The sequence below is a fragment of the Coloeus monedula genome (genome assembly GCF_965178545.1).
Source record: "Coloeus monedula genome assembly, chromosome: 1".
In the NCBI taxonomy this organism is placed as follows: Eukaryota; Metazoa; Chordata; class Aves; order Passeriformes; family Corvidae; genus Coloeus; species Coloeus monedula.
In genome coordinates this window covers 43668999-43684792 of record NC_138781.1, presented here as the reverse complement: position 1 = coordinate 43684792, position 15794 = coordinate 43668999, and the positions used below count along the sequence as shown (strand labels likewise).

General features: G+C 35.5%; 1 protein-coding gene across 6 annotated transcripts in view; it reads right to left on the bottom strand.

Annotated features, from left to right (window-relative positions):
• Positions 1 to 1176: 1176 nt before the first annotated feature.
• ATP2C1 (ATPase secretory pathway Ca2+ transporting 1) overlaps positions 1177 to 15794 on the bottom strand; it is a 61494-nt gene continuing 46876 nt past the window's right edge. For all 6 annotated transcript variants that reach the window (XM_082289486.1, XM_082289491.1, XM_082289490.1 and 3 more), the window contains 12 exons: positions 14997 to 15101; positions 13127 to 13283; positions 11678 to 11848; positions 10591 to 10688; positions 9004 to 9054; positions 8061 to 8227; positions 6448 to 6516; positions 4644 to 4760; positions 4057 to 4204; positions 3330 to 3425; positions 2403 to 2544; positions 1177 to 1534 (listed from right to left, as the gene is read on the bottom strand). In XM_082289486.1, coding sequence (XP_082145612.1) covers positions 1398 to 1534; positions 2403 to 2544; positions 3330 to 3425; positions 4057 to 4204; positions 4644 to 4760; positions 6448 to 6516; positions 8061 to 8227; positions 9004 to 9054; positions 10591 to 10688; positions 11678 to 11848; positions 13127 to 13283; positions 14997 to 15101 — 1458 coding nt within the window. In that variant the 3' untranslated portion in view covers positions 1177 to 1397. The remainder of the gene's footprint in view (positions 1535 to 2402; positions 2545 to 3329; positions 3426 to 4056; positions 4205 to 4643; positions 4761 to 6447; positions 6517 to 8060; positions 8228 to 9003; positions 9055 to 10590; positions 10689 to 11677; positions 11849 to 13126; positions 13284 to 14996; positions 15102 to 15794) is intronic.

Sequence of the window (15794 nt, the reverse complement as noted above, 5' to 3'; positions counted from 1 at the left end):
CCACCATGACAGCATGGGCCAGAACCAATGCCACTGCTACACTTTCAGGCTACAGTGAGTAAAGATGTAAACATGTGCATGTGCAAGTGAAAGAGATACTACCGTGTCTTTGACTCCCCCCAGAGATCTTAAGACATCCTCTTTCCAAAATCCTTTATGTGATAGTTCCCTGCATTTCCTGAAAGAATGATAAGATGACACTGATGACACTCTCTTCTCTGATGAGGTGACACTGATGACAACAGGGCAAGACTATTTTGAGGAAAAACACTATTTCCAATTAGTGAATATTAAGAGTATTCAGACATCGTAATATATTTCAAATACTTTTAACATATCAAGACACAAACCTATTATAATGCTTTTCTAACCCCAAAAGTAATTCTGTAGGTTAAAATGTAAAGTTACCCTACCAGTAAAAAGGGGTTTTTAATGAACAGGAAGGAAGGAAGGAAAGAGGAAGGAAAATAAAGCTTCTTGGAGAGAGGGATGCTGAGGATTATTGCATTAATTTTCTAATTCAGTACACCAGAAATAATTTCCATAACTACTGTCTTATAACCACTCAAATGGTCTAACAGTCATAAGCTAAAGTAAATATGGAACAAGACATGAAACAAATCCTGTATCTACAATTATATCAAAACAAGCTCATTCATTTGGTGTCAATGCCAGTTTCTTTTAAAACAAAGAGACGACACACTTATAAGAAAAGCAAACATTTACTTCAAATTGCAGTATAGGCTTTTCAATCACAGAAAAAGAAAAGAAAAACAGTGATCCGACAGCGGTCACATCCTGTGCAAAAAAAACCAAATTTGGGATACAAAAAAACTGTAGCACAAGGTACTTGAGCCGCTTACACATTGCAGGATAAAGTAAATAAATACAGTAGCTAGAATATGGCACTCTTGTGACAGACTCTAAACCCAGTGGAATGCCTCTGAAATATTTTTATCCTTGTATTAGTAGCAAAGTCCCACCACCATAAAAGTAGAATAGTACAATGCTTTAAATAAAAACAAACTAAAATATTTATATCTAAGAGAAGGATTTTACACAGTTATATCTTTTAAGTGCAGAAAATGGGACTTGGGCTTAGATCTTTCTTTAAATTAACCCCTGGCCCCTCCCCCCCCCCCAATACCATTCAATCTTAAAAGTAAATTTATGTTTGAGGAAAAATGTTACCAAAGTTGCATAATTTCTTTTGTTACTTCCACAGCTGGAAGTTAAATTCTAAACAGTCTTGAAACATGAAGTTCATCATTAGCCAGTGAAACAAGGGACTTGTCAAAAGCCCTCAGGATTTCTTTATCCTTCAGATATTGTTTTGCTTTCTCCAACATCTTTAGACAGCAATCGCTAAGTTTGCAAACACAAGAATGCAATATGCATCATACATCAAGAAAGGACGAAGTTGATGAAGAAGAACTTCCACGTTTCTGGATCTTTTCCTTGCTTCTTTCAAACTTCTTTATTAGCTCAGTCACTATGCACACAGAGGAAGTGAGTCCCAGAAGAAACAGTAAATCTAGAAGAGATAATTAGCCTTCTTTAAAATTGCTATTTAAGGCTGAGGGGACACTTACAAAAGAACAAGACTCACAAGACTTTCAAATTTTCTCCCAGTCATTGGGAAAATTCAGAAGAAATGAAGCAAGATTCAGTTTTGTGCAGGACCAGAAGATTAACATGCATAGTTTATGCACAAACCGTAAGTACAGGCAAGATATTAAAAGTTTTTAAAGTATTTCATAACTTTATTTTCAGCCACATAATTAACTTAGTCCTGAAAAAAGAATATTAATATAATCAGAAATTTTGTGCTACAATAAATACATGTATTTCATTAAAATCATTCAACTTCAGAAAACCACAAAAGTAATAAATCTAAGTCTTAATGAGGCCAATAGCATTATGTATCTACAGCTTTTTTAAATCCTCGTGTTTATTTACCCTATGACAATGCAATCGATATTAAAGGATCAGAATTTCTAAATAAGGTGTTTATATTCAGAGAAAAAACTTACAAAACAGCTAAATTAATACTGCTCAAAAACCCACAAAGTCAATAATTCTCTGCCTGCAACAAAATTCATATTAAAAACCCCCAAATAAATAAGCACCTAAAAATTTAAGAACACACTGAGCAGTTGTGTACCATATGCATTTAAATCATGGTTCCCAAAGAAAACATCTAAAAGCATTAAAAAACCAAAAAACAAACCAATGAAACAAACAAAACCCAAAAAAAAACCTACCCACAAAACAAAAAGTATCAGCAGGCTTTGTATTCCTGTTGTACTCAAACAGCCAGAAAATGCTCTTACAGAATCACCACCCAACACATTTACAAATTAATCCCTAATGCACAGTTTTGAAAAGGGAACTGTTCTTACCCAAGACACTCAGGCTCTCTGTTTGGAAAACCTTCTGAAGTGGAGGAAAGTAAATGACCAATAACTGCCCCATTATAGATCCGAGGACAGCATAGCAGAACATTTTGTTACTGCAAAGTCCAATCTCAAACACAGATTTTGTCTGTAAAAAAAATAATACGTTACACTGTACATGTAATCTTAATTATGTAGACAAGAAACTACAATTTCTTTTCATAATCTTTTAGAAAAATGTAAAATACTACTGTTGACCTCTTAGATAATCCAGAACAAGTTCTTGAACAGGCTAATTGCATTTTCTCCCTGATAAATAGAGTACAAGTCTTGTCTTCATAGTCAAGAACTTGCATATTGAGCTCACTTTTCCACAAGTACAGTTCATCAGAAAAAGGTTCCCCCTACACTTTTCCATATCAGAAATAGACAGCAAATTAGACTAAATGTAGTAATGTATACTATCACAAAATTTCAGACTTGTTTCCTTAAAACAAAAAAATACACAGATGATAAAATATAGAAAAGTTTCAGAAATTTTCCTTGGACTTTGGGTTTAGGATTACAAAATATAAAAGCTAAGGCCTTCAAGAAATTTCACATTCTGGTAAGGTTGCTAAACTGACAGAATTTCCAGGAAGAGAAAAAAACAACGAAGTGTACACAGCAATACAAAGGACCATCACACTTCAGCTCTTAGTAACAGCTTTCTTGCTTTTGTCAGGACACCACCACGTAAACAAATTAAGTAATCTATCTTATCTGTAACTTAAGAAATCCTACCCAGTAAATACATGAAACTCTGAGCTTAATAGCAGATGTGAAGTGAATCTGCAGGGAAACACTTGAAACAAACACAGCAAGGTCTTCCCTCAAAGAAAACTCTTGATTGTTGTGTTAATACTGTGTAAATGGACAATATGAATCACTTACCTGAGATCTAGAACTCAAAGCATTGAACATATCAAAAAATACGAAACAGGTGAAAGTCATGGTTGTATCTCGAGGTGTTATTACATTGTCTCTTAACTGCCAACAAAAGAAAATGAAATGGCTTTAGCATGCTTTAAACCCTCCACAGTTAAACCAAGTCAAGTAAACAAAATTACTACAATAATTTTACAACAAGTTTTACTAGCTAGGAAACGAAAGCAGAAGTAACTTACTTACCCCAAGCTGATTTATTAAATCATACAGCAAATGTTACACACCTGTAACTTATAACAATTTGTAATTCCAAGCTATGATTAAATGACGCCTCCTGAGCAACATTTATGCAAGCACATGGAATACCAGGAATTCTATGATCCACTACCAAATGTTCAAACAACATTTTTCTCTACTGGGAAAACAAAGTCAAATGGCTGTTTCATAATAATCTAGCTAGCAGATTTGCATAATTACTTTCTATGGGCCAAAGTTTCCAAAGTAGATTTGGAACCTGTGAAAGTCCACGTAAAAATAGAGATAGGGGAGAAAACTGTATTTCTCATTTCAACAACTATTTTGAAAATCTTCCTCTCTACTATGCTAGTATTAAATAAGCATGGCCAAAACTCACAACTAATTTCATATTAATTCTGAATTCCAACTGCTGGTATAAAAAGGATTTCTTTTTAATTAGGTTGTTACTGCTCTAAGTTTTGCACTTTTGTCATACCTCTCTCCAGAAGACAAACAGCGTTCCACAGACAATAATTATTGATGAAACCAGTATTTTAACAATCAGGTTTTTGGTCAGAATGCTGTCCTTCAGATTTCTTGGAGGTTTTCGAATAATGTCTTTATCCACAGGCTCCACCCCAAGGCTTAGAATTAGAAGAACATTTTACATTTTTATCATCATAAAAGTAATTCACTGCTTCTAATTTAAGGATTCGATTTCCTGAGTTGAAAAGAAGAGGATTTAATTCTAGCTCCTCACCATTTCTCCCTCCACCATCTACTTGCACAGAAGAGGATCAGAGGAAGAACCCAGAGGGAAGCCAGAACCCTGCATGCAAGTTTCATGGGCATATCCATGGATGTTTAGGTATCCTTGCTGCCCCCATATCATTAGATACTAAAGCAAACTAAATAGAATTAACTCAGAACCATACTCAAACATTGAAATTCACAGAGAAAGTTTGCTATTTCACAAACATTTCACTGAAGTTTAACACTTAACAGTGTCCTTTATGAGCAACCATTTTCCTTATTGAAATAAAAGGACTATAGAACCCAATGGAGTTAAAAGTAAATACTTACCTTTGAGCTGGAGGTCCATCCATAATAATATTGATCCATAAGATCTGCATGGCATTGAGAGGATTAGGAAAGTTCATTAATGTAGCCAGTGAGATTAAAGTCAGTGCTGCTATACTCCTGTTGAAAGAATCCATTTTTGCAACTGTCAGCATGGAACGTTTCTAAAGATCCACTGATAACTGCTTTGTAATCAACACTTCAACTGTTTAAGAGTAGATACAGATTTTGAGAGTGTGAATCATGACCGACGCAAGTCGAACTTTAAGGTAGAGCATGAAATCCTTTAGAATACTCATTCTGACATATTCCATATTTAAAACAGCATTGATCTGGCAATAAAAAGGCAGCAAATTTGCATTTAAAAACCTCCCAAACTTTTAGGCAACATTTCAGAATTATCACCCACCATCACTTAATACATTTTTTATGGGGAACTGGGTCCTATGCTTTTCTTGTGCCAAAAGCAAAACTTCTAAATATGGTTTTGAAAAACAAATTGCTTTTCCACTTCTGATGTAAATAAACTCACTGTGCACCTGTCACTGGTTTGCATGGTCAGTCAAAGCAAGGTACTACTCAACTCCCTAAAAATACCTACAACCACTCCTCATTACTAGCAAGATGAGAAGCCAGGCCAAAGACTGAAAAACAGATTAGCTGGCTGCAAGCTCGGCATTAGAAACCTCTGTAAACAAGTATGCGCTAATTGCTTTCAGTGCACGATTAAGTGGTTTCATAACCAAGAAGAAGAGAGCAAGCTTATAATAATTCCAAATTTAGCACTGTACTGAACCTTATTATGCTCTCCCTGCAAAGAGGGACAGAAGAAACCAAAGGGTGAGTGATTCATCAAAAACCTGAGGCTGCCATTCCCAGGGCTAACAGGCAAGCACACTTTCCTAGAATATCTACACTGAGTTATTTTTCAGCAGCAGATTTCTAGTCTAGTCTTATACCAGTGCAGGACACTTGGTGAGGCTGAAAGTATATGCCACTTCTTACAGTGTTTATGCAAGTAAACAAGTTGGTCTTTCCCAGGTTTTGTTCTGTTGGGAGTTTTTGTTGAGAATTTTGTTTTGTTTTGGGGTGGTTTTGGGTGCTATTTGTTGTTTGTAGGTTGGGGGTTTTTTGGGTTTGTTTTATTTGAGATTTTAAGGTTTGTTTTTGGTTTTTTTTTAATTTCTGCAAAATTCAGACCACTCTGAAATGTCATGAGGGCTTCAAAAAAGTACATGAACAACATGATGAAGAGAAAAACTATGTCCCTGAATCCAGATCCAATAAGATAGTTGCAAAATTTTTGTGAGTTTAAGGCTTAATAAACTCCTGTCTTCTTGTCTTACATACACATTATAGCTAGCACATGAATCCTGATACGAAAGAAAAGCAAGTCAGCTTCATACAGCTAAGTCATTCCACAAACCAGTACATGGATTTCAGAAAAACTAACCTCCTGATTCCCTGGTCTTCTCCATTTGAATACATGTTCTGGTTAAGGAGAGACCGACTACAAGCTTCCCATTTAAATAGGGACCCAAATGCTGTTTCTCTCTATCCTTTCAGTAATTGACTTTACACATCTTAACAGGAAGAACTGTGACCAGGTTACATGTCTGTTTACTGCACTGTCTTCTGGGTCTTTGAAAACAAAACAAGCCACCAAACGCAAAACAATGAAAACTCAAAAGCACAGTAAATCAGCATCCTACTTGAAATTTACAGTATTAACATTAATTTATGCATCTGCTTCATGCTTTGATTCATTCACAGGAAACTTCTGATACTGACGGCTTTTCAAACTTACGTGCTCAGTTGAAATCTAACAAAATTTTTTATGTTATTATAAATTCCTTTACCCTCTTCAATTGCAGACCTGCAATTAAAAACAAACATAATGTTACTAGACAAATGAATCCACTGCCAAGAAAAGCTTAAAACAAACCAAAAAAGCTATTCATTTAAGCAGCAATCAAAATAGCAAGAAACAAATGGAGTTGAGATTCTTTTCACTTTGGCAGTCATTGTTTTTCAACTTGACTGTGAGAACCCAAACTATTCTGTGATTGTGAATAACCACAAGTTATTTTTCCAGGTGCTTAACTTTCAAAATGCAATGTTATTAGTAAAATCTCTTTATTCAAAATTCACCACCATCCTTGATAAGAGCTTCTGATTCGAGCCAGATAAAAACAAAAACCACAAAAACCAAAAAGCCAACAAACCCCACATGCACACACTCCTAAAAAACAGAAATACAGCATGACTTTAGAAGACCATGTATTCTTCCTATACAAGAACGAAATATGTACAGACCATCTTCACAACCCCTAGCATGTGTCACAACTTGCCTATCCATTATCACAATTACTGCAGTGAGAAAGGATTTTCTAATACCCAAATCAAGCCTACTTTCCTGCAAATAAAACTAGTTTCTTTCTTCCATTCCCCCAACAACTAAAGAGCATTCTTTCTGTAACTTAAACAATTAAAAGAGTGGGAAGGAGATGTAAAACTATGGAAGTTCATACTTCTTTTTTCCTTAGCATTCACCTCTTCTCTCTCTCCTATTGAGAGCTTTCCGGATGAAGGGAGAAAAATGGAATAAAGCATTCCAGCAAAAGCCTCACCGAGTCCACATAAAGTACTTACTACAAATGTCCTTCCTATCTACTCTCCTGACTATGTTAAAATGATTCCCTTCTCTGTTTTGTTTTTGCATAGCAGCACATTTCTGTTGGCTCAATTAGTGTGACAACCTCAGATCATCCTCTGACATCCTGCTACGTAGGTAGATTTTCTTATACTGTACTTCTTCATTTCACTTCTTCCCCAGGATTAAGTGTCATACTTTGGAACAGAACTGTTCTGAGATTGATGCATAATTTCAAAATGAAGGCTATTTCACCAGACAGCAGTTCAGCTCTGTCAACAAACACTACCTTCAAAAGTCAGATGAATTAAAGTCAAAATAGGGTAAGTTTACCTAAGCTCTTTTTGAAATACACCAACCAAAAAAATGAACAAGTACAAACAGCTGGTTACCAGAAGCTAATAACCTATTTTCACCTGTGACATCTAAATAATTTGTATTTTTTTCCTTTTCTGAAACCACCACATTTAAGAGTTGAAAACAAATGGAGAGATATGTAATTTTTTTAAATCTTGAGTGGAATGCTTTGTCATTTTTTCATTAGTTTTATACTTCTGAAGTAAGAAATTGAATGAAATCTACTAATTGCTAATAGACTCACAGTTTCACCTCAGTTATGTTTCCAAATATGCTAGTACTCCTGACTGATCAGAAAACTCTCTTACAGCTGCTACACTTACAAGTTCAGGGAACTTCTATTGGTTTTAACCCAGGCAACGTCTCATAAAAGCTATATAGTACAAAATATGTACATAAAGGCCACCTACATTATTGTCTGAAAATCATCATCCACGAGGATCATATCTGCTGCCTCTTTACAAACATCTGTTCCAGTTTGTCCCATTGCTACACCAATATCTGCAGCCTTCAGAGCAACAGCATCATTCACTCCATCTCCTGTCATAGCTACTACGGCACCATTATTTTGCAGGGACTAAAGAGAGGGAAAAGAACTTAAATCAGGGATTGAAACAACCCATCCTATAAAATTATTCTAGATACAAGGTTTGTGTCACTGCTCCCCCTCCCCCATTTCTTATAATTGCACTGTAATTTCCTAAAGAAAAAAGCAGCTGGTTCTGTTCTAAATAATTTTTATATAAGATTTTGGGTTAAACTTCAGTTGGTATATTCAGAAAGCCTAAATTTTAAAGCTAGGGTATATAAAATCTGCCTTTAGGGGAAAGAAAAAAACTCAGGAGAAAGACAAAAGATATTGTATTTACATATTACCATTATCACCTTCTTATAAGTCCTGCATGCATCCCTATGGTCTCAGTGTTTTGACTTTTCCTTATCATTACTTTTCTGATTGTTCCAATCTGTACACTGAGTATGTCCCTCTGCTACCTTCTTTTGTTAACTTCTGAATAGAGGCACTGCCACAGACATGGCTTGAAATTCATTCCCTTTTATCTCATTTGACAAATATCAGAAATAGTGTCCTTGCAAGTTCCTAGTCAATTCAACTGCAACATGACAAAATCTCAATCCCCAGCTCCCTACATAGAAGAAAGCACAATGTTACCTACCTATTCCTTGTGGGCACTACACATTTTTCTAGGTAATATTTTCAATTATACTTCACTGTCAAATCAGATGCATTTCTGACTTCATCTTGACACACTGTAGCACGTTATAGTTTATGTAAAGGCAGCACAGACAATACCCATAGCAACAGCCCAGCATTTGAGCCTCTATGAGACGTACCTTTATAATTTTCAATTTATGTCGAGGACTGGCTCTGTAGAAAACTGCAACCTATTAGAAGAACAACGAAGCAGTGATGAAAACTTCAGAAATGTAAAGAATTGTACTGGATTCTATTAAGGCAGAGGTTAAAAAATAGTATCAAAGGCCAACTGTATTCTTGTCAGCTCTTAAGACGAAGCACCAGAGAGCTGTGTTTTTGATTGAGCAAAATCATTAATTCCAGAGAAGTTTCAAAGTGTGTTCTGGTAAACAAAGTTAGTGTTACTCATTTCAAGATAGAATATGCAATTTAAAAGCCTTCTAAAATAATGAAGCAACTGAGGTATAATGGCTTGCTGCTGACCTTCCTGACTAAATTCATGCAGGCAATTGCCATGCTGACTCTACAATCAACATCCTTTGCCCCTGTCAGCACTAGTGACAAGTTACTCAGGATATTTCAATTTTACTAGTTTATGTAGCATATTATTAGCAAAGTTTTAAAGCTAATTAAAAATTCTGACTTGGAAGGACCAATTTTCAGATTTTTCTTGGTCTCTGGACTTCTCTGTAAATTGAAATTTGAGCACATGGAATTTAATTTTCCATAATTTCCACACAGTTAGCATTTTTCCTTTTCAAGAAGCCTGGCAAAAAGCTAGATTTCTCAACAATCACTTTAGACTGCATACAGCTATTAATCTTATTGTTGATTTTAATTAATTCCTAATAAGATTTTAAGCAAACATCTAGAAAAGCAACCGGGTCCCAGGACAAACACGTGTAAGTAAATTTGTATCTATTTCAGCCCTTAAGAACAAGTAATACCAAATAAACCAAAAATTACTATCTGCTACACAATTCTTTCTTTTTCTCAGTTTCTGCAAGTCACTAAGAAAAGACAGAAAGCTGACATGAACATTTCTTGGTTGCAAATATTGGCTTTTGGCTTGCTTACACCAGGCTCAGGCATGCTGCAGTCTAATTTTGCAGTCCTTGGCAAACAGAGCAGCACTTCGAAGCATGGATTTTGTAACATAGTTAAACCTGAAATTCCATTGCATTTGATTATGTCTTCACATTTATAACTTTGACACTGGTTAATCCATTTAGTTATTTAATAACAAAAAAGTATTAAGCATTAATTTAATAACTAGACCCTTTCAAAATTCCCAACCAGTGACCTCCAATCGATTAAAATCATTAAAAACACAGACAAGTCCTCTTACAAATTACAAAACAATGGACTGTCTGAACATGCAGACTGTAAGATTATATAAATGAACTGAGTTGCTCAGAAATAAAATGGCCTAATAATACAAAAAGGTGATGTTGACTGAGAGGTGGCAAAATGAAAGTTAAAGGTAAAAGCCAAACTGAACCATTAAAAGAGACAGAAGTAATAAACTCCCTAAAAAGATAATTGCCTAAGTCAAAAGAAATAGATTTTCATATTGGTCATATGTCAGACCAAAAGACAGTGATTAGAAGAATATTATTTGTATCTAAGAAATTGCATTTTAGCTTGCAACAGAAAAAAAAGCAATTCTCAATATGTAAATGTATCCTTTACCACATTTCAGTAAGTAGTACATCAAAACAAACCTTTGGTGTTATTTGAGAAAGCTGCTGAATATCCAAATCATCTATCTCTTCTCCAGAGATTGCCTGTGAATTTTTGGAATACAATCCTAGTCGACTAGCTGTAAAAAAGTAATAAAAAACTTACTATAATAATTTACCCTTTTAAGACACTAAGTACCCAATCATTTTTTTTAATCCTAATATTTTCTGCAGCATTTCAGATTTGAAATACCTGGAGCAGAACATCTTATTACATTATTGATTTAGCATGTTGGAGTAAATTATCTGAACTCTTGAGTAACAAAAACATGCTACAAAGTCTATCCTAATCAGATATTTATTTGCTTAGTCTTTTTAGGTCTAAAGGTCTGTAGTTGATTCTGTCAGGTGTCATATAAACAAATAGAGGGGTTCAGTCCTCTCAAAGAATTTACAGTTCAAAAATAACATGACAGAAAATGAAAAATAACATGAGGGAGACAAGGGGAAAAAAACCCTTTGATAAAATACGCTGAGTTTGGGGGGTATACTTTTCACGTGCACATTCAACTGTTCATTATCCTGTTTGTAGAGAACTCATATTCCAGCTAAAGTGCTTGTACTTCAATGTATTATTTTTTAAAAAGAAGTAGTTTGTTTAAATATTTATTAATAATATTTAAGCTGCAAACTTAACTTGTATGGACAAAACTGGACAGCACTGAAGTGCCACACATCATTACTTCTTGTCACTGGTTATTTTAGTTTATCCCTGTTGTCATGAGACGGGCATCCAGAGCCGAGGGTAGGGAGGGTGGTGGTGGTGATGTAACAGTAAGAATCAGAAATCAAGCATATATAATAAGAAAAGACCATGAAAAAATACAGTTTCAAACAGCTGAAGTCATATATTAATCAAATTAGGAAAACTACTATTCAAGCTGAAGCCAAAGTACCACTTCAGGCTAGGGTCCTGGGTTTTTTGGGTCTTTTTCCCTGCAAATTCCACTGTGGCATACATTAACCCAAAATACAGAACTCACAAACGATAGAGATTTAATACCCACACTTCATAACAACTAGCTAAGCAGAAAACAAGAAAATATGAAAGGAAATCAACTATTCATACCAATGGCAACTGCAGTTTCCTGTGAATCTCCAGTAACCATTTTTATTGCAACTCCTGAGGTGATAAGTGTAGTAACAGCTTCTTTCACACCAGTCCGTGGAGGATCGATTATTCCCACAAGCCCCAGAAAAGTCAGCTGTCCTAACTCAGGACCAGAAGCTAAGGCCAAAACTTTAAGAAGACAAAGAAATAAAAATGTTAAGATTTGAAATTAACATTTACATCAGCATTTAGAACAACTGTTGCAAACTAACAGGCCAGCATAAAGCGAAGAGCTGGAATTGATATTTTCCTTTTTTTAAAGCTTGGTAGTAGCAATGCTGAGCATTAATAGCCTACTTATGTACACTCTTGTCTTCTAAAGAATTTCATACCAAACAGTCATATTCCAGCTTTTAAAGATAACTTTCCTATTTATTCTCATCTGAAAGTGTTTATACTTTCACTGTGTGGAAAGAGAACCACATCTAGCTTTGTGATTTCTCTGTGCATTTCTTTTATGCAAGAGGATGAAACGGAGGATCAGTTAATGTATTTATTTTCTGCTTTGGGTTTTTTTTTTCCTTTTGAGAGGCAGATTTCATTGAGTACATGCTGAATATTTTCTGGAATGTCTTTTAAAGTATGATTGTTAATTCAAATATATTTAAATGTTATTAGAATTGCAAGGAAAAAGCAAGTTTGCTTTGTTCACAACATTATCCTTCATTGTTTTGTTTGAGAGACAGAACAAATGACTGTTCAAATAAAACAGCAAAGAGATACCACTCCTAGCACATCCTCTCAGCTTCGAATTATTTGCATCTTAGGAATTTCCTGAGCCACAGAGTACCCCTCCCTTAAAAAAAAAAATTTAAAACAATTAAAAAGTTGTCCATGGACTTAACAGCTTAGAGGTCTCTTTACAAAGGCCAAAGAAAGCCAGTCATGTATAATCCTGGCCCATAATCAACTCCTGTCAATCATCTTGTGGAAAATATTTTGTTTCATCTAAAATTCTACACAGGTTGTTAACACAGAAGATAACTCTAAGGGCATCTCCTGGCCTGCAATCAGTTGTGCTAGCCTAACTCATGAAGGTGGCAGGAGGCAAAGTAATGGACAAATAAACACATTCACATTAAAAAAAAAAACCACAACCATCTATAATAAGGTATGGAAGTTATTAAGTAGCAATGTACTGTTCAGTTGTGGTCACATGCAAGAGATGACAGGAAGCAACAGTGCCCTTTCTCACCCTGTGCAGTTTAATCATGTTATTATGCAGCACTAAAAGCTAAACAACACAGTGGCACTTACTGAACAAAAAAAACCCAACCAACCAACCAAAAAAAAAATCCTATTGTTTTGGGTTGCTCTTGTTTGGTGGTGGTGGTTTGGGTTCTTTTTTTAACAACAATCAGTGCCATTTAAATGAAATTGTTATTTTGAGAGACGGAACAGCCTTACCCCTAAGTCCCGCAGAACCCATAGACATCTTCTCTTGCTGGTATTGCTCTCTCTGTTGCTGCACCAGAGGTAGGCTCTGTCCCTTACAGTTATACGATGTACAGTACCTAATGACTTGCTCATAAGCACCTTTCATAAAGCAAACCTCAGGTTTGTCCTAAGAGAAAAAACAGCTGTTGTGTGCACGTGTGTGTATGTGTAAGTGCACACACACAAGTACATACACACAGACACGTAAGAATGACAGATGTGTACTTCTGTTAAGAATCTTAATAGAACCTGAGAACATAACACAAATCAAACTTACACTTCTAAACATAAAAATTTCTTCTTTTGAGCATTTCTAGACTGTACATTCAACAGTGGTAAAGTCAACAGAGCAAAGCTAATAATCAATATCTCATTTCAGTAGACATCAGACACACACACTGCAAGTCACAGTTCACAGACTAAAGAGGCCATGCAAAGGACAGAAATTCAACCTATAGAGGACATTAGACCTAAAGGACCTTAAGCTCATCGTCAGACCAGCTGCACAGGTCATTAAACAACCCCTCCATCCTTGTACAAGGCCTAATAACTCTAATATTTTCTAGATAGCCATCTAGCCTTGATATGATGATATCACAGGACTTAAAGAGTCCACCACCTACCTCAAACATTTAACTCCAATGCTAAATCAACTCATTCCTTCCCATCCCTCCCCTTCCATTAAGAACTGCTACCTCAGCTCAATTTCCACTCACTGATCACTCATCTTCTCTACAGTTGAACTAAAAAACTCTTTTTTTAATATATCTATTTTCTTCCTGTGAAGTTATTTATATGCAGTCAAGTTACTTCAATCTTTCATGATAGGCTTAAGTGATGAGAGTTCCAAGTTTCTAAATCCACTGTGATTTCTTAGTCTTCAAATAATTTATGCTCCCTTTAAATCTATTATCAATTTTCCACCATTCTTTTAAAATTTCTGATTCAAAAACACAGACACAGTAAGTCTTTTCATGGGTTAAAATACCAATTTCTGCTCACCATTCTTTACACAGACATTGATAATAAACAATATAACCCATATAGCTAAAAAGAGACAAATGCTTTCTTTCCAAAGCAAAGATTTTACTGTGATACTGGAACACCATAAGCAAGCCTGGTTTTGGTCCAAAGTACTAGAAGATGTTTCATAAATCCAATATAGGGTCTGTTGTTGCACATGTTGTCCAGAACGCTCCCGTTATCAGACTGGCAGTGATTATGTCAATATTCTTAACAAAAATCAATATTCTTAGCAAAAACATTCATATGGATCTAAATGAAACATGAATGCAAGTATGTACATGAAAGTACCAGACGACAGAAAAAGAGGTTAGAGTGGTTCTTATCGGTAATCCATGCCAGTGTTGACATCAATAAAATTTGTCGACACTGGGGACGTGATGTCTGCATCAAAAACAGAAACCTCATCTTTCCAAACAAAATAAATTTTACTATTGAACATCAATGCATATTCTTGCTCTTAAATCATTATGTAACCATGCTGCACTGGAACAGCAGAAGACTGGCAGAATTGCTTTAGATGTTTGAGAAGGGAGAAGAAGGAAGAAAAAATAGCCAAGTATACATTCAAAGTCTCAGCTTTCACAATACTTAAAATAATTTCCCAGCATGCCTTTTATGGAAATTATTTCTTGTGATTCCTTCTCTCTACTTCAGAGCCTGAAACTAAAGCTGTGGCTACTACCAAACCATATTTCCAGGACTGTGCACAACTGCCAGTCTTCCAAAACTTCTGAAGCAAAAAATGAAGATATTAAACAAGGTAGATAACCATTCTACAGAGCCAGTGTTCAAGTAAACAGTGATTGAAGTTTACCTGCTGTGTTCTGTGAATGCATTTAACAGCCATCCATTTCTGTTCTGAGCTGAAGGGATATTCAGCTTTCCTTATGTAGTCTTCCTGGACTCCATCTAAACCCATCTGTATAAAACAGAAGTGCCACCACAATGTCAGGACCTTTTCTTTTCAAATAGGTACAATCTGTGTTGACTTGTTGAATCACCTCAGTCAGCAAACATCACTTAATTAAAGAACAATTCCATCTCCAAAGTTGCTTTTGAGCACACTATTCCAATTTAGATAGGCTTCTGACAAACTAGCACTGAAAGCACCTAGAAATTTCTTTCAGGCTTCAGCATGAACCTTTGCTACATTTCTCAGTAGCTGTAATGGGTGTGTCACAGCATTACAAAAAAGGAACAACAACCCCCCCTCCCTCCCCAAAAGAAAAAAACCCAAACATTTCAGCACAGTGTCCACAATTCAAAAGCCCTGCACTTAAAAGGCACTATAAATGCTGCAGTCACCAATACATCAGTTATCAACTTCCCACTGCTACTGATGTGAAATGGGAAAGAGACAGCACAGTCAATATTCAACAGGTAAATTAGTTTGTGGCAGGTAAAAAGACAGTACTAAGTGCAGAAAGATGAAAATAGAGATTTTACTCCACTCAAAATTTTTTTTTTTCTGATCCTTCAGAACGCCTGAGATTTACAAGAAAGAAACATAGGAGATGAGCAGTTGCAATACAAATCTAGGAGATCCAAAACAGAAGAAAATGAGAAAAAAAAACCCCACAACTTATTTCCCACCTGCCATAAATCCAAAAAG